We start from the raw sequence: 25,973 nt of genomic DNA on the forward strand, positions 1-25,973 counted from the left end.
ACTGATAACGAGCACCAGAGGGCGCTGTAGGTCTTGTCAACATCCTGTTTGGAGCCACCAAAGCGGAAATGCGGTAGGAATTCAAACTAAAATTATAAACAAAATTCGTGTCCTTTCAGTTTTATCCTGATTTCTGTGAGAAAATCACTAAAAATAACCCAAAATTGAGTTCTAAAGGACTCATTGGATCATCAGGTACAAGCTCAAGTCAAAAATCCATCAAAATCAAAAAGTTCTAAGTATTAATTCTAAGAAGAACTTTTGTGCAGAACATTTACATGTAATTTAACCAGGTCTTTGACCTATTTCTCAGTACTCCAGATCTGCTTACGATGCATTTCTCGTTGGCAACATTCGATATTTTCCCTGTTCTAAGTCGCTTTGTCTCTGTTTTTACGAAATTCTCTGCTATTTGCACAGATGAAATTCATTAAAATAACAAAAATCGTCACTTTATCAAGAAATTCACGATCTTATCTCAATCAACAACTTCACTTTACGTCTTTTCTGTGAATCACACAAGTACCGAAGAGTGTATTGTATGAAATTCTTTTTCGTTTCAGTGTTTGGTTGGCAGTCTTCGAAGTTAGACGTGTTGTGCGATAAGCATTTACGATAAAAAAAAAAATCTTCAAAAATATGGTCGTGTCAAAAATTTGTTGCATTGGAGCTGGATACGTTGGAGGTCCAACAAGTAGCGTTTTGGCTCTCAAATGCCCCGATATCCAAATGACTGTCGTCGATCAGAGCAAAGAACGCATCGATCAATGGAATTCGGAGAAACTGCCAATTTACGAGGTAACATACCAAAACTTCCGTAGTTTGTTGATAAGAGAACTGCGATAAAGTTCGGAAATAAAAAATAATTTTATCTTTTTATGACTTCTTATGACAGCCAGGACTTGACGAGGTAGTCAAACAATGCCGAAATCGGAATCTTTTCTTCTCCACAGACATCGAAACGGCCATCACGGAAGCCGATCTCATCTTCATCTCGGTAAATACTCCCACTAAAACGACGGGCAACGGCAAAGGACGTGCCGCAGACTTGAAATACGTCGAAGGTTGCGCGCGTCTCATTGCAAATATCGCGCAAAGTAGCAAGATTGTTGTTGAAAAGAGCACAGTGCCCGTACGTGCTGCCGAAAGTATCATGCATATACTGAAAGCCAACCAAAAACCGGGTAAGTCCTTGACAAAACACGTCATTAAACGTGATTGTGAGTGATATCATCAAAAATAATTACGATTGTCATCGATTTCTTCGAAGGTATTCGCTTTGACATACTCTCAAATCCGGAATTCTTGGCTGAGGGCACGGCAATTAATGACCTTCTTAAACCGGATCGTGTCTTAATCGGCGGCGAAGAGTCGCCCGAAGGCAAAAAGGCTGTCGAAACGCTCATTTGGATCTACGAGCACTGGATCCCCAAGGAAAATATTTACACAACGAACACTTGGAGCTCAGAATTGTCAAAATTAGCAGCAAATGCCTTTTTAGCGCAACGTATCTCCAGTATTAACTCTCTTTCCGCCGTTTGTGAGAGCACGGGAGCCGATGTTAGTGAAGTTGCTCATGCAATAGGGCTCGATTCGCGCATCGGATCAAAGTTTTTGCAGGCTTCTGTGGGTTTTGGAGGCAGTTGCTTCCAAAAAGACATCTTGAACCTCGTCTACATTTGTCAAAACCTAAATTTACCTGAGGTAGCAGCTTACTGGCAACAAGTCATCGATATGAATGAATATCAGAAAAATCGGTTTTCGCAAAAAATTATCGAATGTCTCTTCAATACGGTCACTGATAAGAGGATAGCAGTTTTGGGATTCGCATTTAAGAAAAATACGGGCGACACGAGAGAAACGCCAGCAATTACGGTGTGTCGAACGTTGCTGGATGAAGGTGCCACGCTGAACATTTACGATCCGAAAGTCGAACCGAAGCAGGTGATGCGCGATTTGACATCCGCTCACGTTACGGATAAGCCAGAGCACGTCAAGCAAGTTGTTCAAATATTCGATGATCCGTATGAAGCGGTACGAGACACGCATGCAATTGTTGTTTGCACAGAATGGGATGAATTTGTTGTGAGTATTTTTATAAACTCTTCTTTTGAAATGTACTCGAGTATTTTTTCGTGTATTTTTGTAATTCGTCTTTGAAATAGTTGAGAATGTTTTGAATTTTTTAGACCTTCAAAATATTATGAAGGAAGTATGATGAAAATTTAGTATCCAAAAGAAATTTTTTTTTTGAATTTCTTAAGATTTTACAAGCATTAATTATGAAAAATTATTAATTTTCGTGCAAAAATGAAAAAAAAAATATTAAAAATCTAAACAAATATTTTAAATAATTAAAATAAATTGACATTTTTAAAAAATTTCTTAAAAGTGAACCGGAAATTGAACAATTTCTATAATTTTTTTATTTAAATATAAGGTTTTAGGCCGCTCCAAATAAAAATCAAAAATAAAGTCCGATGCCCCATTTTAAAAGTCGAAAGTCCAATGGGGCAAAATAAAAAAAAAGTCAATAATTTAACCAAAAATGACCGTTTTGGGGTGTTTTTTATAATTTTTCAAGAAAATTTCCAAAAAATTTTTGAAAAATTTTCAATTTATCCTAATTTTTGTTTTGGAAATCATATTTTATCATAAATTTTCTTCTCTAAAAATATTTTTCATAAAATTATTAAATTTTTTTTTTTTTTTCAAAATTTTTTGACAATTATTTTTTATGAAAATTTTTTCGTTAATTTTTAATATGAAATATTCTGAAATCTATTTTAAATAAGCAAATTTCAAAGTAAATAGAAAAAAAAACATCAAAAATATAATTTAACGCTAAAAAATTGATAAAATTTTGTCATTTGGTATGAAAATAGTATTTCAAAACTTTTTTTTTTATTTTGCCCCCCACATTTTATTTTAAAAAATTTTGGACTTTATTTTTGATTTTCATTTGGAGCGGCCTTAATAACTTTTAATTAAAAAAATCAACACGTAAATTATTTTTTTATTTGCTTTGTTTCTAAATTTTTTTTAAAAGTTTAAAAAAATTTTTTAAAAATCTTTAATTTTTAACAGAAATTGGTTAAAAAATTAATATTTTCTTAGTTTTTCGAACTTAAAATGAAAAACTTGTAAAAAAATTTTTTTTTTCTTAATTTTGAAAATATTTCTGTAAAATTATTTCAAAATTTTAAGAAAATCAAACTCGATTTACTTCTTTCCTAATTTTTTAAAGATCAATGAAATTCAAAATATTTTAAAATAATTGTAATGCTTAAAATTTTAATATTTTTGATATCCTCAACGAATTTTCTCTTATTTTTAGAATTACGACTATCACCGCATCTACGAAGGAATGATGAAACCTGCTTACATCTTCGACGGTCGAAAAATTTTGGATCATGAAGCATTACAAAAAATCGGTTTCCACGTTCAAACAATAGGAAAACGCCTGGCACGCTCTTCAAGTTTCATGTTGCGTTCCTGGGGCAGCATTCCACAACTATAAAACTTACTTTCCACACACTTCTTGCAACTTTTTTCATTCAATGGACCTAAAATTAGCAATTATACTTAAAATTAAGCAAAAAAGTGCAATTTAAACTTTTTTCAGTGTTATATTTTTCTTGAGTTTACTTAATTTTAATTGATCGCCATGTATTCTATCAAGTCAAAAGTATTACAAATCATTTACATTTACTTTATGAATTATACGATAAATAAACTATTGACACGAATAATGCACCAAGTTTCCATTCGGAAGGCGCACCAGCGCACTTTGATTGCTGAATTTCTTGCAACAATTCGAGCACGTGCTTAATTCGGTGAGTGTAAAATGTTGCGATTCCAGTTTTATGCGTTGTTCCTGCAACTGCAAGTGCCCTGCGTAATACAAGCCTTTGTGGATTTGGATTCGTCGTTTGCGTTCGAGACACAAATGCATCGCGGTTTCGATAAATTTCTTCAATCGCATGAGGGGAATGTCGTTCGGTAACATTTTTAGAATTTCCTCCGCATCAACTTTGTCCGTGTGACGTTCAAGAATATCCAAAACTGTTTCGACATCGGGTTGCAAGCACCGAATATGGAGCGGAACTTCACTGTAAGGCGACTGTTTTGGCGGATTCAGGAGGATTTTGATCAAATTCGTGTAAACTGAATGCGTTGCGGGAATGTCTGCGTGATAAACTTCGCCACAATATTTGACAGCGAGTTCGATATCGCCGAGAATTTGCACGTAAATCGTCAAAGCTTTCTCGAATTTCTTCAATTTTGTCAGAATTATCGCGCGTTCCTCGAATAAATCGTTCGTAGGAAAATCCATGAGGACTTTATCCGGGCTGTATTGATTTGAAGTTCTTAAAAACTTGATGAGTTTCTTGCTGTACTTGTCTAATTGAGCACGATTTTCACTTTTTTCGTCATTTTTGTACTGAAGAACCTTGTCCTTGTACTGCTTAACGAGAATGTTGTGGAAAATGCCGTTACTTTCGTTCCATGGCCCATGAATAATTTGCTCCAAATACGGGATTACGAGGTCTTTGTGCTTTTGCAAGAGCATATCGAGCACTTTGGCACGCGGAAGACCCTCAACTTCGGGCAATCCGTCTTCCGTGAAGATTTTTAAACCATCCTCGGGATGTTTTTTCAAGACCCAATCGGAAAATTCGAATATGAGATCGATATTTTTTGAGTCCAAATGTTGCAAATATTGGATAGTGCGTTCGTGCCCGAACAAAACGGAGCCTTGGACCTCAGCTTGCGCTTGTAAAAGTTGTAAAGCGGACTTGTGTTGCTTCTTTGTTTGATACAAGATGATTAATTCGCCGTATTTTCGATGTTTTTTGAGGACTTTTTCCGATTCTTCCAAGTTGCAGTTGTTCAAACGTAATACAGAAGCCACCAAAGAGTCGTTTGTTTGGAGATAACACTTCAGCAGAGTTGTATCAATGATGGATAATAAAGTTTTTGCACCTTTTTGTGTCATTTTACTCGAATTATTGGCAGATTCTTTGCGCATTTTCTGTCGCCATTCAGTCAAATAGTCGATTAGGGCGAGATATCCTTGTTCGAGTTCCTTATCTTCAAGTTTGTCAGCCATGCTTTCGCCTTTTTTAGTGCCATCGGAGGACAAGAGTTCAGGAAAAAGGTTTATAACTTCAATCGGATCAGTTCCCAAGACGAAAAATTCCTTCATGGAACGCTTAAACTCCTTTTTGGTGAATAAATCAAAGGCATACAACGTTTGAATCTCATTAATTTTTTCCTGCTTGTCATCGGGACTTTCATTCGAGATGTTGGTAAGTTGTAAAGCGAGTTGAAATTTCTTCTCTTGCAATAATTGTTCTCGTTGCTGTTGAATATCACGCATTTCAATGCACCATAATTGCGAAGCGGATGCCGCATACAAAATTCCTCGTGTTCCCTTGACCAAAAACCGCACATGATTCAATCCGTCGATTTTTTGCACCAAATTGTCCGTTACATCCCCCGGTGCATTAAAAACTCGAATTTCCAGCGAATCTGTGACAAGTCCCGTCAAATAAGGCTCATCCCAGACAAGTTGCTGCAACGGTTCTGTCCATTGAAGCGTTCCAAATCGCTTGTCGGATGCCTCATTCACTTCCGCAGCCTTTGGATCGTACTGTCCTTCCGTGGGGAGTTCTTGATCGCCTTGACTGTTCGCATAAATACTTATCATAAACTCATCTTTGGCAATTCCGAACACTTCATCGCTCAAAATCGAAATACAAGGATCCATGGTTCGTGTTGAACTGATCGGAAACAAATCTCGTTTCGTTGGATTGCCTTTGGACAAGTCATACAACACATATTCCGTTCGTAATCCGATGCAAATTGTGTTGCCGGACCAACAAATGACTTTCGGCACGTCAGATAACTCGATATCTCGTCCGTATTCCAAGAGTTGATCGTGTTTCCAATACCACAACTGCAATTTTCGCTTAATTGCCGAACACATTCGCACAACGAGTGACAATTCGCCCGTCAAACTTGTGGATTTTTGGACATCCATCGCGAAAGCGGTTGCTCCTTTGTTTTTTGAGCCACATGCACAAGCGGAAAGTTGTGACGACTGATATCGTTGACGTTGATCGTGTTATCGGTCAAGCTGAAGAGAATTTTGTATTCCGGAATGACTTCCAGCTGCACGATTGGCTTTTTGCTGAAAGTTTTGTTGTATTGCAGCAGTTGCAAGTCGATTTTTTCATTTTCTGGCTTTGAGTTTATCGAATATTGCAGCAAATGGCCTTGACGAGTGCCGAGAATGACGTTGTTATCGAAGGCAGCAATGGATTCTATCTGGATTTGGATCTTTAAAGGAGGGTGTAGTTTGTAGGCATCTGGCATTTTTGCTTTTTTTGGCTTTTTTACACTTTTTTTTACAATGAAAAATTGGAAAATTGAGTTAATATGTTCAAAAATTACATTTTAAAGGCGAAAATTACCTTAAATTTATGCGAAATTGGCTTAAAATTCAATAAAATTAAGAATTTTTCGGGATTTTTTTGAACAGCTGATGATTCAAACTCGCATTCATGCTAATTCAAACAACTTCCCATCGTGCAAAATGTGCAAATTTCTGCAAAAAATCACATAACCTTCTTGTCATCTGGGAATACCGTTATTAGATAAGCGGGAAATCGGGAGATAAAGGAGTCAATTGTACATTTTCCTCTTAAAACTCAATTTTCCAACCAATTTTCATCAATTTTCACGGTAAATATTGAAAATTTCATGTCAATTCATCAGGAAATCATAAAATTCTTCATTTTTACAGGAAAAATCACTCAAAAAATGGCACTTGCTGTTGCCGGCGTTCAATTGGACTTTTTCAATGAATTCGCAATCGTCTCATTTTACAATAATGGAAAGATTCATATCGTCACTGGCCAAAATGGGTGCTTCAAAGTGCCTCTTTACGTTGCTTTCACACAAAACGACGTCTTGATCGGTGAAAATGCCAAAGCTTATCATCGTTTGGACCCGACAAATTGCATTTATGGTAAGATTTTACTCTGTTTACCAAAGAAAAATTAATTTTTATCATTTTCTATTTGTAGATTTCGGTAAACTCTTTAAAAAATCGTACACTGACGAAGAATTACAGGAACTTACCAACAATTATCCTTACAAATTAACCAAAAATGAGAGTGGCGTCCTTCAAATTCACGTCAATTTCATGGGAGTCGTCAAATATTACCCGTTTTTGTACATTTTTGCGATGTTTATGAACAAATTGCTGGAAACCGCTTTGAAAGTTGCCAACATCGACCAAATCCAAGGATATGTGATGATTTTTCCCGACACTTGTATCAGCGACATGTTCAAAGAGCTTCGCATGGGACTTCCTTATACCAAATTTCGATTGCTGAATACCATTTTTGATACCGTTGCCATTGAAATGGCTTACAAAAAGCGCGTAGATCCTGAAAAGAAGAACAAAATCATCACTTATAACTTTACAGAAACAGCTATTCGCGCTTCTACGAGCAACGAGTTTGAATCAATTTCAGTAATTGAGGAGATAAATGTTTTGGAAAGCCTTAAAAAATGTTGTGTGGATCATTTTTTATCGGAATTCGGATGTGACGTCACCAAAGATGACTTTTTGTCACAAAAATTGGAAGAGGAATGTAAAAAAGCTGCTGATGAATTAATTACATCCAAAGAATATGTCGTCAAAATTGAACATACTTTACTGGAAATGACCTTGAAGCAAGAGATATTGGATGAAATTTTAAACAAAAAAGATTTTTTCGATTCTATTGAGAAAATCATGACTACAAAAGAAGATTCTGAAGAGAATTTCGTACTTTTTGCTGGAAAATATTCGTTACTTCCAAGTATCCGTCAGTCATTTTTGGAAATTTACAAGGAAGAAAACCTCCTTATCGCAGCAATTCCTGATTTTGTGATCTCATATGGAGCAATAATTACAATTTTTTCACCTATCAAGGCGATAAATCAAATGAAATTTTCAGCTCAATTGAAAATGAAAGAAAAATCGACCGAAATCCAGTCAAATAATATCGATGAAGCCCAAATACTGTTCAACGACTTTTCCAAAGACTTTAAAAGTTTCAAAGAACAAATCGATGAAGTCTCAAATTACCTTTCAGAAGGCACGAAATCGGTTGCAAGAGATCAAATTAACAATTTTAAAGAATTTTTGACAACTTTTACACAAAATCACGTCGTCGTAAAAGAAGTTGAAATCCTAAAACAGCAAAAATTGCAACTCCAATCGGTTATGACTCGCATAATTGAGGCTGGAAGACAAGCAAAAGATAATTTCAAGATGCACGAAGAACTCGCAAATGAAGAATTTGAGAACAAAAATTATGAAAAGGCTCGAAATCATTGCGATGAGATTTTATCCATGCAATTTTTGACAGAAGAAGAGAAGGAAAAGTGGGAAAATTTCCAACAAAAAGTTTTTTCGGCATTGGAAATGCAAAAAGAGCAAGAAAATGAGGTTCTTGAAGGAACTACTGAGACAGAATATGATACTGAAGATCAAACTGAAGACTTAAATTCGACTTTAGAAGCAAAAAACGATGAAGAAGAAAATTTTTCCAGCGATAAATCGAGTTTAAAGTCAAAAGAAGTTGATACAGAGTCAATTAGAAGCGTCAGTAACAAAACCACAGAATCAACCCGCATTCGAAATATTTTGATCGATGACATCCATACCGCTTCAGATGAGGAAAATTACGCAGAAGCTCTTGAAATTTGCAAAGAAGCTCTTTCCCATTTCCCGTGTGATGAAGAAATCTTGTATTTCAAAGCTTGTTCCTTGAAAGAACTTTCAATGCATTCCGAAGCAATTTCTGACTTCACCGAAGTCATTCAACAAAACCCAGGCAATGGAAATGCCTATTTTAATCGTGGCGAGTGTTTCTTTCACTCGAAATTGTACAACGAGGCACTTCATGATTTCCAATCGTACATCCAAAAAACTGGAAATAAGCCGGAAATGTTGAATAATTTAATCGCAAAGACAATTTTTCACACAAAACTTCAAAAGATCGATGAATTAATTGAAAATGGGAATTACGAAGAAGCCAAAAATCGCATGCAAATCCTCGCAGAGTGCAATAAAAAGGTCGAAACTGATCTGAAAGTCCAATATTTGATTCGACATGTGAAAATTATGCTTTGTACTGATGACTTGAATCGCGTCGAGGAAGATATTAATATTTTTTTGAACGCAAATCCGGGTGAAAAGTTGTCAGTTTTGAAGTTACGTGCCAAATGTTACGAAATAAAGAAACAATTTGACAAAGCGATTCAAGATATGAAGGAAGTTTATGAAATGGAGCCTACGGAAGAGAATCTCGAACAACTGGAACGCATGAAGAAGAAGCAAAATGCAAATTTGAAGAAACATGTTAGCTATAATATGATATTTTCACGCCAAAATCTCGTTAGTTTAATATATTTTTCTATTTTCAGGAATATTTTGCATCAGAATACAGTATTAATTCTAAGTAGCATATTTTTTTCCTTAAAATGTTATTAGATACCAATTTTTTTCAATAATATCAAATTTTTTTTAAACAAAATATCAATTTTTCATAAAATCACATTTAAATTTTCTTATTAGAATTTACTTTCCAGTCATTCCAGCTTTAAAATTCTGATTGTAATTTAAATTAAGGGAACAATTCTCATTAAATGAACTCGATTTAAACTTAAACACGTGAACAATATTCGAGCTCCGTTACTCCCTCAATGATCAAATACAACTAAAATAATCAAAACATGGCCCGTGGCGATGATAAAAGTATTACACGAACTTAGAGGACTCTCTCCGGATGTTTATTTAATGGATTTTAAACCAAAATATTAATAATTGTTCTTATTTTTTATTTAATAATTCGCTATTTTAGTTTTTTTTTGCTTTAAAATAGCGGAAAGAGTTACGATACAAAAAAAAATTTTATCGAAAAATAATTTTGTGGGAAAGATAAACATACAAATGCAATAAAAATGAAGCCTTTGGCAATGAAATATTTCATTAGCAAAAAAAAAAAATACATAAATATTTTGATTCTTATAAAAATTTTAGTAAAAATAATTTTTTTGTAAATATAAATATTTTTTAATTCTAAGAAATAATTCTTCAGCTACCATAATTTTATTTTGATTTTTAAATTAATTTAATAATAATTTTTAAATTAATAATTTTATTTTTTTAATTAATTTAAAGGTTAAGGGTTAAATGAATTAAAATCGAATCAAAAAATTCAAAATATTCAATTCTTGTTATGTATTTTAGGAATAATTTATAAAAATCTTAAAGCTCGCATTATAATTTTTGAAATGATTTAAATAAAACTTTGATATAGGAATATTAAAAAATATAAAAATCATTTTAAAAAAATTAAAAGTTTCTTAATTAACTTTGTATAGGAATATTAAAAGTAAAAATTCATTTTAAAAAAATTAAAATTTATAATACCTAACATAATGCCAAAATTTTTTTTAATACCTAACATAATTATTTTTTTTTTTATTTTTATTTTTTTTTTTATTTATTTTTTAAAGGAGATTTAAAGAATATTAAGAGCAATTATGGAAAAGTCAAATACGTAAAAAATGAATTGAATATTTCTTTTAAAATTTATTTTTCATTGCAAAATTAAAAAATTTCGCATTTCAATTAAATTTAAATTATTTTGATAGATTTTACAAATATTGAGTTTTAATTTATTTTTAATTAATATTAAAATTTTTAACTTATTTTTCAAAATTCAAATTATTATGAAATTACGAAAAAGGAAATCCAAAACATTTTGCTGAAAAAAAATTGACCTAAGAACCAATACAAAATTTCGTCCCAATATATCTACCAATATCACCCAATTTAATATCGAATCCTTTTTCGATGAATGACAAAGCACTTACCTAACCCACTTTAGACATTATTGAGAAATTATCTTCGCTCATGTTACAAGCGTCACAAGAACTAACAAAAATTTCTCCAGCCACTTAATAAAAATTAAACACCTCATTAAATAACAATGGTGTGTAGTTTTCATTACAATCGCTTGTGTCGTCATTTTTTAGGGATGCTGAGAAACTCTAACCGTCATCATGTTACGTTTTTTGCTTTGATCACAACAAAAAATATTCGTTTTTTCATGTAATTCGATTTGTTTGCTTTTTTCCGTCGTTTAATCTAAGCCATAATTGTCTATCAAATAGATATAATAAATATATAATGACACAGGATAATTCTCATCCAACAACGGAACCGTATGTTAAGTTGTGACGAATTAAATTTTTCATATCAATGGATTATGGATGGCGTAGAAAATTGGACACAAAGCTCTCCATTCATGTTTTTTTTTGAACGATTTTTGATGTACGGAAGACGAAGGAAGAGCATAAATGACAGGATGATCTTTTTAATTGGAAAACTATTTTGTTCGAGGAGTGAATTTAATGCTTTGTGATGAATATTTTATGCCTTAATTTGGCCGGATATTGGATTTTTATTGTTTTGTCAGGATTTGAAGTTGAAAATCGCAAAATTAGTAATTTTACACGTACGGAAATTAATATTTCTTTGGATATTTGCTTTAATTTCACATTTACATCTATTTGATTTGATTTAAAATTAACAAAAATTTCCAAACAAACAATCTAAAAGGGATTAACAATCATGTTTCGGGTAGAGGGTGCGTTGAAAACGAAGATATGAGAAGTAAAATGCGTGAAATCCCATATATATTTAAAATATCTTGTATATTTACACAAAAGCTTAACCAACACAGCAACAACAGTTACAAATTTAAATGTCAGTTTCTTCTTTTTTTTTGTAGATAGAGACGAGACAGAAACGGATATGGCACTAATAAGCCAAATAATTGGATATTGATGGTCTAATTGAACGCCATCATGCCACGTGTTTGACCAGCCGGGCGAATATCCGAAGAAAAACAAACGACGCTCGACCGATGCTGCCGCCCAATGTTGTTATTTTCATTGTCTTCCAGCAGATTACAATCGACAACTTCATTTTCGGGCGAGTTGCGTGACTCGGAACTGTTACTTGGCTTCTTGTTGAGGATCTTTTTGAGGATCACATTGAACGTATGACGATGTCGGTTGTTCCTGAGTAGCACATAGATGTACGGATCTGACACAAAATGCAAAAGTAACAAGAAATCCGAGAGACGGGCTGCTTTTGTGAGGATAAATCTGTTGCCATCCGACGACGACGGAAGAATTTGATACAAGATGATTGTGATCTGCAAACAAAAAACCAATAATTTCTTGCCTTCGAGCGATTCTTATATGATTACAACTCTAAACACACACCGAAAAACGTTAATAAACAAAAAATATCAGTCCAACCCCTTTTCATTCAATCAAAAAATAAACAAAAAAAAAACTGATCTTGTTATGAATGATTGAATCAACAACAGAAAAAAAAGTTTAAACAGAAGCATTGTATGTAATGATGAGGTGATGAGATAGTTAATAATAATAAAATGTAACAAAATATTAAAATAATGTAATATGAATAAGCAAATATGGTTGTTGTTGATGATGCGCAAGACAACAACGGAGGGTTAAATGTTGCGATGATGAAAAAAGGTTTCGTTTATTTAACTTGGGGTGGGTTAGCACACAATTTATTAGCAGAAAAAAACATTCTGAAGTCACTCAAGTGAGATAATTAAGGCGTCCATTTTTAATTTTTAATATTTTGCGCGCACAACTTACCATTTGAGGGCACCAGCAAATCACAAAAGAGATGCTCAGGATCAACATTAGCTTGGCAAAACGAATTTCCTCCGAAGTTGGTACGGTCCCGTTGAAACTTGGGCGATTTGAGGCGATCTGGAAAAGTGTTCGTCGCATGTGCTTGAGTTTCACTTGTTGGTAGTATAAGGAACTTGTGCTGCCACGACGCGAGAAATGGGCTTTGCAAAGGACTTTGGTGACGGAAAGGTTGCAAATTACGATGCCGGAACACAAAATCATGCCTAAATAAAAAGAGTTTTTTTTTTATTATTTTTAGTTGATGGTAAGTTTAAATTATTTTTTAAAATTATGTATTTTAAAGATGTCAAAGGAATTTTAGTAAACAAAAATTTAAAATTAATTTTGAAATTAATAAATTTAATTAACTAATTTAATTAATTTTAAATTTAATTTTTAATGTTATTTTTTTAAATTATGTATTTTAAATTAATTTTAAAATTAATTAATTTAATTATATAATTAATTTTTTTTACTAAATTCTTAAAACGATTAATTTTTAAAATTTTATTTATTGATTAAAATTAATTACTTATTATTTTTAAAAAATATTAATTTTTTTTCATTATTTTTTTAAATTTTTAATTTAATTTAATTTAAATTTTAATTTTAATTTAAATTTTTAAAAAAATTAAATAACCTTACGTCTTTCAAAATAATCAAATTTCAAGAGTTTTGTTTTTTTCTTCTATTAAAAATTCTAAATTTATTTTTTTAACAAAAATATCAGGGAAAATGGTGAAATTTTAATTTTTTAATATGTTGATTGAATTAATTTTTTAAATTAAAACTTCACTTAATTTTTCAATTTTCTTATTAATTTTTTTTGTAATATTTTAATTTAATTTAATTTTAAAATTTTTATTTTTAAATATTTTTAGTTGTATTTTTTTATATTTTTAATATATATATTTTTTAAATTTTATTAAATTTTTGAATAAAATTTTCGATAAATTATTTAAAAAAAAAAAAAATAGGATACCTACAAAAAAAATTTTAACAGCATTTTTCGCAGAATAAAAATTTTAATTTTTAGCATTTTTTTTCTTAAAATCACTTTTAAAAAATTCTCACCTAATGCAAACATCAAATATGCATAAATGATATCATTTGTCTCGCTGGCTTCTTTATAGTTGACACATTTATTCTCTGCCTCATTAATATACAATCCGAATCCAACGAACGGCAAACATGTCCAGCAAAACACAAAGGTCCATAAACACAAAATTGTCTTGCCAATCAATCTCTTTGTAATGCACTGTTGGTAGGTAAATGGCTTCGTCAAGGCCAAAAATCGTTCGAGCGCCATTACCAAAGCGACACATCCGGAACTTAATCCAAAAAATCGGAAGAAAACTCGTCCAATACAAACCCATCTTTTTATATCATCGATGCACGTGAGCGTTTGCGGCAAATAACGGGTGAGATGCAACAACAACATGCCAATTAATCCAACGAGATTGTTCGAAATGAGACATCTAACCAAAAAATTATTTTTTTTTTATTTTAGGAACAAAATTTGGCAGAAAAAAAACTTACTTCAACATTAACGGATGCCTGCTATTTTGAAAATTCCTTTTTCGGCAAAGATGCAAAAAAGCAATTAAATTCCCGATGATGCCAATCACGTAAATTCCCACTAAAATCACTTCCAACACCACGGGAAAGTCCTTATTGCACGAAATTGAAGTTTTTTGGGTGAGATTTGTATGGTGCGATATGAAAATTTCAATTGAGTTGTTGAACATTTTTAACTCCGATTTTTTTTCTTTTAGAACCGGCAAAAAATTCAATTTGTAAGACGAAAAAGGAAGAGATCTGATCGCGACAATGTCCTGAACACAACTAACCCAACATTTATTTTGAGACACTTGACTTCGAAGAAATTTATTGATAAAGTGTCGTTCGCGATAATTAAAATAAAACCATTAACTGATGGGAGTCGGAATGAATTTCCTTTGTTCAATGTTGATTTTCGACATTTACTGCGCGTTATATCATTCCAAACCCTCATTTCGTCTAATAATAAAAAAAGAAGATAGCGCGATTCAATTTAAGAATGAGAAAATTATTTTTTATGTCTACCGCGATGTTTCGTGTATCAACAGATATTCGATACGATTGTCCTATTTATGGATAGTCGTCGTCGTCGTCGGTTTTTATTATTTTTTGCCCTTTTATTGATTGTAGCACGACCACTTGTTGATTGCATGTACATTTTAATGGAGAGATGGGGGGAGAAATTGGCTTCTTTTGTACATTAATTGACGAATCTAGACCACGGACATCGCAAAGGAGTCCTTGAACTATCAATCAATGTTAATTTACGCGTCGTACCTAAATTATTTGTCACCAAATTGCGTAGTTTTTAAATCCTTACCATGTCTCTGGCAGACAAAAATGATTTTCTTGAATGTACTTGTCAGCAAATTCGCGAGTTATGTGATGAGTTATTCACGGAAACCTGTAAAAGGCTTGAAATTTGTCCGATTTTGACTTTGCCGAACATCGCTATTGAAGCGAAATGCAATGAAACTGCTGAAAATTTGTTAGATGCCTTTCAAAAAGGCGTTAGAATCGTCTGGAAGGACATTGGACGAGCATCGGAGAAGGAAATTATGAAAACAATGAAAATAATATCGGAAGCGGAAAACTTGTTGAACGAAGAAATCAATAAAGAATCAAATACAGAGGAAGAAAATACAGAAATTGATGAAAAAAGACCGATTTCAAGGGATACAAACACAAGTCGCATAGTTGAAAGCTTCAAATTTGACCAAAAAATCGCAACAATTTTCAAATTTCATGGAAAAAGCTTGAAAGTAGGTCGTTTATATCGAAATTGTCCTGTTACACTCGAAGAAGGACAATTAACTGTCGTCACTTTTGACGAACGATATCAATATTGTTCCACAAAAGATGTGATTTTCGTGAGTAATTTATGTCACAAGAAGCTAAAAGTAGGAAAAATCATAAAAATTGGTGAAAATATTGTCTTAAAAGTTGTAAAAATGATCGCGATGCATGTGACATGTTGCATCCAAAGCGGCGGAGTTGTCAAATCATTCACGGATGTCTTCGTAGAAGATGAGGAAAGTGATGTTAGATGCCAATTTTACTCCTGTTTGACCGAAAGTGACCAACAAAACTGTCGAATTGCTGTGAAATGCAAAGCAACAGCAATTGTACTGCCATTTCCTCATTCCGCATGTTACGTCACCCAAGTTCGATGGTTTTTGTGTCAACTGGACAAAAATTGTCGCATAAATATCTTAGTTGAATTCGATGAGGAGCGATATTTGAGGGAAGTTAATGGCAGAATATTCAAAACGATTCAAATTTCGAACGGAATTTACCTTCCAAAACCTTTCAAAAGCATTTCCGAGGACGATCCTCTACTGTCTCTGCTCCATGATAAAATTATAATCGCTAAATTTGATGCCTCTGAATGTCTCGAAGGGGTTAACAGCTTTTTACCAACTTGTTTCTTGATAAAAAATCATAAAATCAAGGACCAAATAACTTTTTTATCGAAATTAAAGTCAAATTTTTCCTTTCAAAACGAATCACCTGACACCAAAGCCCTCATTTCCGTCACAAACAACGGCGATAAAGCAATTGCTCTCTCATGTGCACGCTTGAACTACCCAATAATTGCAGTAACGAGTGATGAATTGACAACAAAAGAGTTGCATCTCTTCAAGGCAGTCAAACCTCTTTTCTACAACTGGAAAGAAAATTTAAAAGAAAGATCAGCAAAAAGCATCTTGAAGTATCTTTTGAGACTCAGTGTGGCATATGCGCGACATTTGTGTTTGTTAAACGAGAAATTCTGCATCAAAAGATTCGAACTAATGATGATGAGTTAACGAGGCAGCCGCTTAATAATGCAAATTAAAATCACATTAACGAAAATTTAGTCAAGCATGTCGCTCAAATTCTTTAAATAAATGCATATTAATCAACTTTTTGCAGTATTCATCGGAAATTCTCAAGAAAAATATCGGAAAATGTACAAAAAAATTTTGTTGGTAGCATTTTTTGTTGGTTTCGGTACCAATGACGTCATGTCACAAGTAATTTTTTAAATTTTCTTCAAAAAATAATAATTTAAAATTTTTTTAAATACAAAAAAAAATAATTTTTTACCTTTTTTTTAGGAATTTCACTTGGATTCCGGCGCAATTGAAACTATGATCGAAATTCGAGACCGATGCCTCAAAAAAGCTGATGCCACAATGGAAGAACTGAAAGTTTGTCATGACGGAACCTTGCCATCAGATCCTAAATTCAAGTGTTTCGTCGCCTGTAACTTGCATGAACACAACTTTCTCGACGACAAAGGTCGATTCCGCTCCGAATTACTAAAAATCGACTATGTGCGTAAAATTGTCGGGCATTGCGGTGAAATTGAGGGACTCGAATACTGCGAAAACGGGTATCAAGTTGGAAAGTGCTTAGTGGAAAAATTAAAATTATACGATGAAATATGTTCTCTCGTTGCCGTCTAAGTCTTTAAATGACAAAAAATCCATTAGTTCCCTTTTTTTCGTGTAAAAATCACTAAATTTACGATAAAATTCTTATATTTTCCGCATCATTATTCAAATCAAGTGCTAAGGGGTGCGAAATACGGTAATTGATTCTAATAATGTGGCAATAAAAATCAATGAATCCCTATTTTTGAGCACGAAAATGGAAAATTACCAACAGATGTGCTAACCAAATAAATAAAAATTCAACACAAAATATCTGTTTTGATGGTGCGCGCGATCAAATAAATTTAATTCATAACCAAATAAAAAGTCGTAAACCCCCAATTCATTGAAAAAAGTCGCATTTTCGACAACAAATGAAGAAAATTTAATTTATTGATCGTCGTTGAGGTGTTTGTGAAAACTATAATGATTTCTTGTCTCTCGAATAAAATAAAATTAAAAGGCAAGATATTCTTTGAGGGACTTGTTCACATTCAATTGAGTTCAAATGACTTGAAGTTTTTGTTTCTTCCTTCTTTCTTTTTTTTGAGATTTTTTTTTCAAAGGTAAGCATTTTTTTACACAATTTGATTCATTGAAAATAAATTATCTGCACGCTCGGCGAGGGGTCTTTACATTTTTTACCCAATTTTTGGACAATAAAACTGTTGTTTTTTTTCGTTCTTTTTTTGAATGAATTTAGTGCAGGTATTTGAGCGACACTAAACAAAAAAAAAGCATGAAGAAAAGGAAAAAGTTTTTTTTTTAATGAACTTCTATTTTTTTACGTGCATCTTTGAATTTTATGGACTCAAGTAGGTAATTTGGCAGACAATGAGGCGACGGTGTCTCTTGAGAATGCACTTGAGTCCGTTCATAATGTGGGAATATTCGAATTTCTCAAGTTTTTATGCAATTTTGGTCCGCAAATGCTTTCTAATAGTCTTTTAACGTCTTTTTGTTGCAGAATTTTGTGAAAGAACAATGCTGAGAAAAATAATCAGGTAAGTTTGAGACATTTTTTAAAAGTTAGAAATTTTACAGGTGTCCCAATTTTGACTGAAATATAAATTTTTATCAATTCTAAGATTATTTTAAGTTAAAATTTTACATTAAAAATTTAAAAAAAAAGTATAATTTTATTTAAATTAATTTTTTTCCTTCAAAAAAAATTTTATGCACTAATGGTCGAAATTTTTATCAATTTTACTTGATTTTTAGTTAAAATTTTACATTAAAAATGAAAAAAGGTCTTAAAATTTGATTTTACCTTCAAAAATTATTTTTAAGCTTTGAGTCAAAATTTTAGCAATTTTAGGTCATTTTTAGTTGAATTTTTCAATCATAAATATTTTTAAAAAATTAGAATTTTTTCCTTCAAAAATTATTTTTAACTTACGGTTCAAAAATTCTTTTTTTAGGTTTTTATTGATTTTAATTAAAATTTTAAAAAAAAATTTATTAATTTTTTTTTAAAAAAAATTTTTTTTTATTTTTTTTTTTTTTTTTTTTAATGATTTTTTTAAATTTTATAATTTTTTAGTTAAAATTTTGTATCATAAATATTTAAAAAAAATCAAATTTCATTTAAATTTATTTTTTTTACCTTCAAAATTTATTTTATTTCAGGGTCCAAGCAAATCAGACTCATATAAATGATTTTAATGTACAAAATTAGTCATGCAAGTTTGAAAATTACTAAAATTAACTCAGAAGTTCGCATTACTTACCTCGAAAATCCATTTTTACGAATGTTCTATCCATCCGATTAACTCCGAGGGTTCATAAATTACTGTTACTACTTGAGAATGGGCGGAGCTCGCTAAATTAATACTATTTAATTTAATAAAAAATTACATAAAATCATTATTTTCCAATGTAATGAATATTTTTAAAAGCGATTCCCCCTCGGGCAAGTTTATTATTTGTTAAAAATGAAGTTGAATGAAAAAAGAGGGAAATTTTCCAAACCGCAAATCATGCACCTTTTAATGAAAAGTTGTCTTCGTTTTTTAAATTTTATCTAAATTCGCTAAACAAAAAAAAAAATTTTTGCTCGATTTTTGCAATTTTTTTGTTTTGTTCGAAGACGACACAATGTCTGCCAGACAAATCTTAGCTTGGCCCATTCAAGCTTTTGCTCTTCATTAATCAAGTTAACGTAAATTGCAACAAATAACACAAAAAACATTACCTCCCCATATACTAAACGGCAAATAAAAGGGAATGAATAGCAAACAACACAAAAAAAAAACACAATTTCAAGTATCATCAATTCATAAACGCCTGTACCGGTGCGAAACAATGCACGAGAAAGGGAAAGCAAGATACAAATGCAATAAATTTGTTGCAAGCACAAAAAAAAATAACAAACAGAAGAAGGAGAGGGATGATGAAAAGGGATGCAACATATGTGTACGTACATGATCTAAAGGACGACGAGAGTATAAAACTCACTGAACATCCCCTTGAGTAAGTTAGATCTGAACACGTCTTCGCACCGAAAGGTACTAACAGAGAGAAAAAAAAAACAAATTTTTGTGAAAAAAACAACTTGAAAAAAATTTGAAGAGGATACTTGAGAAATCATAATCAATTGAACAAAGTGAATTTGTGGTTAATTTGACATAATTAAGTGCTCTTGAAGAAAAATTAACAAAAAAAAAATGTCACGATCATTTCTTGTCGACTCACTCATAAGTGATATCAAGCCCAACAAACCTGGATTAACGAAGATTCCAATGCCGCCCGTTCTGCCAGTTTCTCTACCTTACTCCGCTTGTTATGTCGGAAATTATCTCTTCTCGCTCGGATTACAACAACAACAACAGCAGCAGCAGCAACAACTTCATAATTACGATCAAGCTCGTTTGAATTTGGATTACAAACTTGCTCCCTTGGACTTTGATTCAACCTTCAAAGACTCCTATTTCCGTAAATTCTACTCGCAAACCAGCAGTCCTGAACGCTTTTCGCCTTATTCGTCGCCGCCAAAGCCTAAATTCTGCCCTTACGAGACAAATTCAGTCATTTCTGCATCCTCGACGCCATCACCGACTTTGGATGAGAAACTCGACGATGAATATTCCAGCAAACGCATCCGCACAGCATTCACCAGTACGCAACTTTTGGAACTCGAACGCGAATTTAATGCATCGATGTATCTCACGAGATTGCGCCGCATTGAAATCGCCACAAGACTAAAGTTGTCGGAGAAACAAGTTAAAATTTGGTTCCAGAATCGTCGCGTTAAGCATAAAAAGGGTGATTTGCCGATTTCTGCTGCTGCGTCGCCTCATAGTCCAGCATCAAAGGCGAATTGTTGTCACGACAAAAGCGATTGTGGTTCGGTGACACACGCAAACGATAGCCTCAAGCGACATGATAGTGACGAGGAAACCGCGTGGCGTTGTTAGGTTTTAGTATTTGTTTAGGGATTAAAAATTTAAATTGTACAAAAAATAAATAAAAGAGTAGCGATTCCCAGTTGATCTGTATTAATTTTGTAAAATATTTTTTTTTAAGTTAAGAAATTTTATAATAATAAAAAAATTAATTGAAATTTAAATCCGATTTTTTTTTTGCTTTTTTCTGATTTTTTTTTGGGAAAATTTTCAAAAGACATCAACAAAAACGACGAACTTCTTTGCTTTAGTTGAAAGATTTTAGGAGTTCACAGAAATGTTGGACATCATGATGTGCTTGTAGATGACAATTGGTTTTTTGCCAAGCTCCTTCACAACCTCCGATTTTAGCTAAAAATAAAAAAAATATTTTTTAAGTAAAAAAAATTAAGTTTTCAAGTAAAAGTTAGACTAAAACGAGAAAAAATTGAAAATTTGCTTTTAAAAATGTTTTTTTTTTTTTGCTTTTTTCATAACTTTCGAGGTTTAAAAATTTATTTATTAATTTAATTAAAAGTTTAATTTAAATTGAATTATTTTCAAAATTTTCAAGGTCATAAATTTTATTATTTAATAATAATTTAATAATAAATATTTAAAAAAATTAAATAATTTTATAAATTTTAAATAAAAATCAGAATAAAAACTTTTTTAAATTATTTTTTCAAATTAAACATTTTTTTTATTTTTTGTTCACGATTTTTTCAATAATTTTTTAATAAATAAAAAAAAATAAATAACTTTTTAAATTTTAAATAAAATAAAAGCATTTTTTCGAGTCAAATTATTTTTTTTTCGAGTCGAATTAAATTTTGTTCAAAATTAAATTTTAAAAGTGAAGAAAATTTTTTAATTATTTTGAAAATAAATCAAATTTAAATTTTTACTTTGAAAATTTAATAACAAATACAAAAATAAAACAAAAATCGATTATTTTTAATTTTTTTGATTCTAAAATAAGACATCGGACAAAACTTTTGGACTCATAATTAATATTTTTTTTCTTTTTAAATTTCTTACCAAAATACGCTCCATCACATTCTTTGCTGACATGATCTAACAATCCATGCACATCGTCGTTCATCGGATGATCTACATTTTGAATTTGGAAAATTCTGTTCTTCAAATCGAATGCCAGCTGATCGTGGAAGCACGCCAAATAGCACTTGGCATCAGGATCATCGGGAATTGCCTTATCCGAGCACTTGTGGATATGATCAAGCGTGGCTTGAGTTTTTTCCATGCAATCTCGATGCACTTTTTCTAAGCCACTTTGAATACTTTCGGGAATTTCAAAGCCAAAAGTCGCACCGATGATGAAAAATAAAGTTAAAGACTTGAGAAACATTTTAAAATTGTTACTTGAAAGACTGTTGAAATCAAACTTGGAGCTGAAATGAAGAAAAATCAGTTAATAAATACAAAAAAAGTGCTTCTGTCCTTAGCAATTATCACGTCGATCAACTTTTTTCATCACGTTTGTCACGGAAAGCTGTCAGAAACAAGTCAGAAAAAATACTTTGTAAGCATGATTGGAACATAAGTTACTTTTTGCAGTAAATCTACCTACCCGGACCTTAATTGATATAAATTTCAGTGGATTACACCGCAGACATTTAACGCTAAACTGTTTAAATATCCGCCGAAAAAGATGCATCTGTTACAATTTTTGCTGTTTTGCTGACACGCACACCCATTAAAGTCATCTGGGCTTATTAAACGACAATATTTTACCAATGATAATTTTCACTTGTCGCAATTAGAGATATTTATTGAAGAAATTAACGGGTACGTAAAGCGCGTCACCCACCCCTCAAATCACTAAACGCAGCAGTAATTTGATGCAGTGAGAGAGGTAATAATTTATTTATGAATTGTTTGGTGATGATTTTTTATGTGTGACTCAAAGCAGGGGGAATGCAAGTGACAATTGGAAAACAGAGATGATTTTATATGAAAAAGGTTAAAAAAATCGTCAAATTGAAGAACAAGTTCCCTTTGCCTTTTAATCCAATATACTTCGCATATCGTTCGAGGATAAATGTTAAGGGTGAACCGGTTGTCATTCGGTATAAAATAAATACAAAAACGGAGAAAAAATGTAACATATTTTGTCAAATACAAATCTAATCATGATAATACAAGAGACTAATATAGAAAAAACATTTTAACACAATTCATAAATTCTAATCCTATTTGTTTAGTTTATAGATGCAACTTTTTAGTGGAAGGGCATTGCAAGCGATGACGCGAAAATACTCAACGGATGTCTGTCTGTTATTTTTATTTTTGAAATGGTTAAAAATATTAAAATTGAACCTTTCTGTAAAGATTTTATTCATTTGGAGCAAGATTTGTCAAAAATTGCTTTGACACAGTTTTTGATTTAGTTTTGCTCTTGATTTAGTTTTTAAAACAAAACTATGTCAAAGAAAAAATTTTTTTTTCAGTTTCAATTTTTTTGCAGTTTTGAGTTAGAAAATGATTAAAAATGATAAATTAGAGCCCTCTGACAAATTCTTATCCATTTGGAGCAAGATTTGACAAAAATGGCTTTGACACAGTTTTTGACACAGTTTTTTTTGCTCTTGATTTAGTTTTCAAAACAAAACTATGTCAAAGAAAAAATTTTTTTTTCAGTTTCAATTTTTTTGCAGTTTTGAGTTAGAAAATGATTAAAAATGATAAATTAGAGCCCTCTGACAAATTCTTATCCATTTAGAGCAAGATTTGACAAAAATGGCTTTGACACAGTTTTTGACACAGTTTTTTTTGCTCTTGATTTAGTTTTTAAAACAAAACTATGTCAAAGAAAAATTTTTTTTTTCAGTTTCAATTTTTTTGCAGTTTTGAGTTAGAAAACGATTAAAAATGATAAATTAGAGCCCTCTGACAAATTTTAATCCATTTGGAGCAAGATTTGACAAAAATGGCTTTGACACAGTTTTTGACACAGTTTTTTTTGCTCTTGATTTAGTTTTCAAAACAAAACTATGTCAAAGAAAAAATTTTTTTTCAGTTTCAATTTTTTTGCAGTTTTGAGTTAGAAAATGATTGAAAATGATAAATTAGAGCCCTCTGACAAATTCTTATCCATTTAGAGCAAGATTTGACAAAAATGGCTTTGACACAGTTTTTGTTTTTTTTGCTCTTGATTTAGTTTTTAAAACAAAACTATGTCAAAGAAAAATTTTTTTTTCAGTTTCAATTTTTTTGCAGTTTTGAGTTAGAAAATGATTGAAAATGATAAATTAGAGCCCTCTGACAAATTTTATCCATTTAGAGCAAGATTTGACAAAAATGGCTTTGACACAGTTTTTGACACAGTTTTTTTTGCTCTTGATTTAGTTTTCAAAACAAAACTATGTCAAAGAAAAAATTTTTTTTCAGTTTCAATTTTTTTGCAGTTTTGAGTTAGAAAATGATTGAAAATGATAAATTAGAGCCCTCTGACAAATTTTATCCATTTGGAGCAAGATTTGACAAAAATTGCTTTGACACAGTTTTTGACACAGTTTTTTTTGCTCTTGATTTAGTTTTTAAAACAAAACTATGTCAAAGAAAAATTTTTTTTTCAGTTTCAATTTTTTTGCAGTTTTGAGTTAGAAAACGATTAAAAATGATAAATTAGAGCCCTCTGACAAATTTTATCCATTTGGAGCAAGATTTGACAAAATTGGCTTTGACACAGTTTTTGACACAGTTTTTTTTGCTCTTGATTTAGTTTTCAAAACAAAACTATGTCAAAGAAAAATTTTTTTTTCAGTTTCAATTTTTTTGCAGTTTTGAGTTAGAAAATGATTAAAAATGATAAATTAGAGCCCTCTGACAAATTTTATCCATTTGGAGCAAGATTTGACAAAAATTGCTTTGACACAGTTTTTGACACAGTTTTTTTTGCTCTTGATTTAGTTTTCAAAACAAAACTATGTCAAAGAAAAAATTTTTTTTCAGTTTCAATTTTTTTGCAGTTTTGAGTTAGAAAATGATTGAAAATGATAAATTAGAGCCCTCTGACAAATTCTTATCCATTTAGAGCAAGATTTGACAAAAATGGCTTTGACACAGTTTTTGACACAGTTTTTTTTGCTCTTGATTTAGTTTTCAAAACAAAACTATGTCAAAGAAAAAATTTTTTTTCAGTTTCAATTTTTTTGCAGTTTTGAGTTAGAAAATGATTGAAAATGATAAATTAGAGCCCTCTGACAAATTTTTATCCATTTCGAGCAAGATTTGACAAAAATGGCTTTGACACAGTTTTTGACACAGTTTTTTTTGCTCTTGATTTAGTTTTTAAAACAAAACTATGTCAAAGAAAAAATTTTTTTTCAGTTTCAATTTTTTTGCAGTTTTGAGTTAGAAAATGATTGAAAATGATAAATTAGAGCCCTCTGACAAATTCTTATCCATTTGGAGCAAGATTTGACAAAAATGGCTTTGACACAGTTTTTTTTGCTCTTGATTTAGTTTTTAAAACAAAACTATGTCAAAGAAAAATTTTTTTTTCAGTTTCAATTTTTTTGCAGTTTTGAGTTAGAAAATGATTAAAAATGATAAATTAGAGTCCTTTGACAAATTTTTATCCATTTGGAGCAAGATTTGACAAAAATTGCTTTGACACAGTTTTTGACACAGTTTTTTTTGCTCTTGATTTAGTTTTTAAAACAAAACTATGTCAAAGAAAAATTTTTTTTTTCAGTTTCAATTTTTTTGCAGTTTTGAGTTAGAAAATGATTAAAAATGATAAATTAGAGCCCTCTGACAAATTTTTATCCATTTGGAGCAAGATTTGACAAAAATTGCTTTGACACAGTTTTTGACACAGTTTTTTTTGCTCTTGATTTAGTTTTCAAAACAAAACTATGTCAAAGAAAAAATTTTTTTTCAGTTTCAATTTTTTTGCAGTTTTGAGTTAGAAAATGATTAAAAATGATAAATTAGAGCCCTCTGACAAATTCTTATCCATTTAGAGCAAGATTTGACAAAAATGGCTTTGACACAGTTTTTTTTGCTCTTGATTTAGTTTTTAAAACAAAACTATGTCAAAGAAAAATTTTTTTTTTCAGTTTCAATTTTTTTGCAGTTTTGAGTTAGAAAATGATTAAAAATGATAAATTAGAGCCCTCTGACAAATTTTTATCCATTTGGAGCAAGATTTGACAAAAATTGCTTTGACACAGTTTTTGACACAGTTTTTTTTGCTCTTGATTTAGTTTTTAAAACAAAACTATGTCAAAGAAACATTTTTTTTCAGTTTCAATTTTTTTGCAGTTTTGAGTTA

General features: G+C 31.3%; 7 protein-coding genes across 8 annotated transcripts in view; 4 read left to right on the top strand and 3 right to left on the bottom strand.

Annotated features, from left to right (window-relative positions):
- The first annotated feature begins 74 nt into the window (after positions 1 to 74).
- LOC134837279 (UDP-glucose 6-dehydrogenase) lies at positions 75 to 3,525 on the top strand. The gene is made up of 5 exons (XM_063852651.1): positions 75 to 195; positions 564 to 798; positions 896 to 1,184; positions 1,271 to 2,085; positions 3,338 to 3,525. The coding sequence occupies exons 2-5, from the start codon at positions 640 to 642 to the stop codon at positions 3,518 to 3,520; spliced, it is 1,446 nt and encodes a 481-aa protein (XP_063708721.1). The 5' UTR covers positions 75 to 195; positions 564 to 639; the 3' UTR covers positions 3,521 to 3,525.
- Positions 3,526 to 3,612: 87 nt separating this feature from the next.
- On the bottom strand, positions 3,613 to 6,525 carry LOC134837268 (vam6/Vps39-like protein). Its single transcript, XM_063852639.1, is given in 3 exon segments — positions 3,613 to 6,069; positions 6,072 to 6,406; positions 6,480 to 6,525. Coding segments are annotated over 2 exon segments (2,643 nt in total). The 5' UTR covers positions 6,382 to 6,406; positions 6,480 to 6,525; the 3' UTR covers positions 3,613 to 3,736.
- Positions 6,526 to 6,668: 143 nt separating this feature from the next.
- Positions 6,669 to 25,973, top strand: part of LOC134838028 (endoplasmic reticulum chaperone BIP-like) — a 260,113-nt gene continuing 240,808 nt past the window's right edge. The window contains exons 1-4 of one of the 2 annotated variants that reach the window (XM_063853471.1): positions 6,669 to 6,750; positions 6,812 to 7,036; positions 7,095 to 9,424; positions 9,490 to 9,548. In XM_063853471.1, coding sequence (XP_063709541.1) covers positions 6,829 to 7,036; positions 7,095 to 9,424; positions 9,490 to 9,528 — 2,577 coding nt within the window. In that variant the 5' untranslated portion in view covers positions 6,669 to 6,750; positions 6,812 to 6,828 and the 3' untranslated portion in view covers positions 9,529 to 9,548. Of the gene's footprint in view, positions 6,751 to 6,811; positions 7,037 to 7,094; positions 9,425 to 9,489; positions 9,580 to 25,973 lie in introns of those variants that run through there. The other variant, XM_063853470.1, reaches the window with a different exon arrangement.
- LOC134837303 (prostaglandin E2 receptor EP4 subtype) lies at positions 11,925 to 14,558 on the bottom strand. The gene is made up of 4 exons (XM_063852671.1): positions 14,350 to 14,558; positions 13,885 to 14,288; positions 12,772 to 13,034; positions 11,925 to 12,293 (listed from the first exon to the last, which is right to left on the bottom strand). Exons 1-4 carry the CDS (start codon positions 14,556 to 14,558, stop codon positions 11,925 to 11,927), a joined length of 1,245 nt encoding a protein of 414 aa, XP_063708741.1.
- Positions 16,798 to 17,684, top strand: LOC134838555 (general odorant-binding protein 69a-like). Its single transcript, XM_063854102.1, has 2 exons — positions 16,798 to 16,886; positions 16,971 to 17,684. The coding sequence occupies exons 1-2, from the start codon at positions 16,821 to 16,823 to the stop codon at positions 17,319 to 17,321; spliced, it is 417 nt and encodes a 138-aa protein (XP_063710172.1). The 5' UTR covers positions 16,798 to 16,820; the 3' UTR covers positions 17,322 to 17,684.
- On the top strand, positions 19,955 to 20,704 carry LOC134837305 (homeobox protein Hox-D3-like). Its single transcript, XM_063852674.1, has one exon. It carries the CDS (start codon positions 19,955 to 19,957, stop codon positions 20,702 to 20,704), a length of 750 nt encoding a protein of 249 aa, XP_063708744.1.
- Positions 21,099 to 22,040, bottom strand: LOC134837306 (general odorant-binding protein 69a-like). The gene is made up of 2 exons (XM_063852675.1): positions 21,713 to 22,040; positions 21,099 to 21,103 (listed from the first exon to the last, which is right to left on the bottom strand). The coding sequence occupies exons 1-2, from the start codon at positions 22,038 to 22,040 to the stop codon at positions 21,099 to 21,101; spliced, it is 333 nt and encodes a 110-aa protein (XP_063708745.1).

The sequence above is a fragment of the Culicoides brevitarsis genome, chromosome 1, assembly GCF_036172545.1.
Source record: "Culicoides brevitarsis isolate CSIRO-B50_1 chromosome 1, AGI_CSIRO_Cbre_v1, whole genome shotgun sequence".
Classification (NCBI taxonomy): Eukaryota; Metazoa; Arthropoda; class Insecta; order Diptera; family Ceratopogonidae; genus Culicoides; species Culicoides brevitarsis.

What these genes read in the sequence shown, in the direction of transcription:
- LOC134837279 (XM_063852651.1), top strand. Translation starts at nt 640, where the DNA reads ATGGTCGTGTCAAAAATTTGTTGCATTGGAGCTGGATACGTTGGAGGT. An exon ending in AGAAACTGCCAATTTACGAG is followed by an intron (nt 799 to 895) that starts GTAACATACCAA and finishes TTCTTATGACAG; the next exon opens with CCAGGACTTGACGAGGTAGT. An exon ending in GAAAGCCAACCAAAAACCGG is followed by an intron (nt 1,185 to 1,270) that starts GTAAGTCCTTGA and finishes ATTTCTTCGAAG; the next exon opens with GTATTCGCTTTGACATACTC.
- LOC134837303 (XM_063852671.1), bottom strand. Translation starts at nt 14,558, where the DNA reads ATGTTCAACAACTCAATTGAAATTTTCATATCGCACCATACAAATCTC. An exon ending in AGGCATCCGTTAATGTTGAA is followed by an intron (nt 14,289 to 14,349) that starts GTAAGTTTTTTT and finishes TTTTTTGGTTAG; the next exon opens with ATGTCTCATTTCGAACAATC. An exon ending in ATATTTGATGTTTGCATTAG is followed by an intron (nt 13,035 to 13,884) that starts GTGAGAATTTTT and finishes CTTTTTATTTAG; the next exon opens with GCATGATTTTGTGTTCCGGC.
- LOC134838555 (XM_063854102.1), top strand. Translation starts at nt 16,821, where the DNA reads ATGTACAAAAAAATTTTGTTGGTAGCATTTTTTGTTGGTTTCGGTACC. An exon ending in CCAATGACGTCATGTCACAA is followed by an intron (nt 16,887 to 16,970) that starts GTAATTTTTTAA and finishes CCTTTTTTTTAG; the next exon opens with GAATTTCACTTGGATTCCGG.
- LOC134837305 (XM_063852674.1), top strand. Translation starts at nt 19,955, where the DNA reads ATGTCACGATCATTTCTTGTCGACTCACTCATAAGTGATATCAAGCCC.
- LOC134837306 (XM_063852675.1), bottom strand. Translation starts at nt 22,040, where the DNA reads ATGTTTCTCAAGTCTTTAACTTTATTTTTCATCATCGGTGCGACTTTT.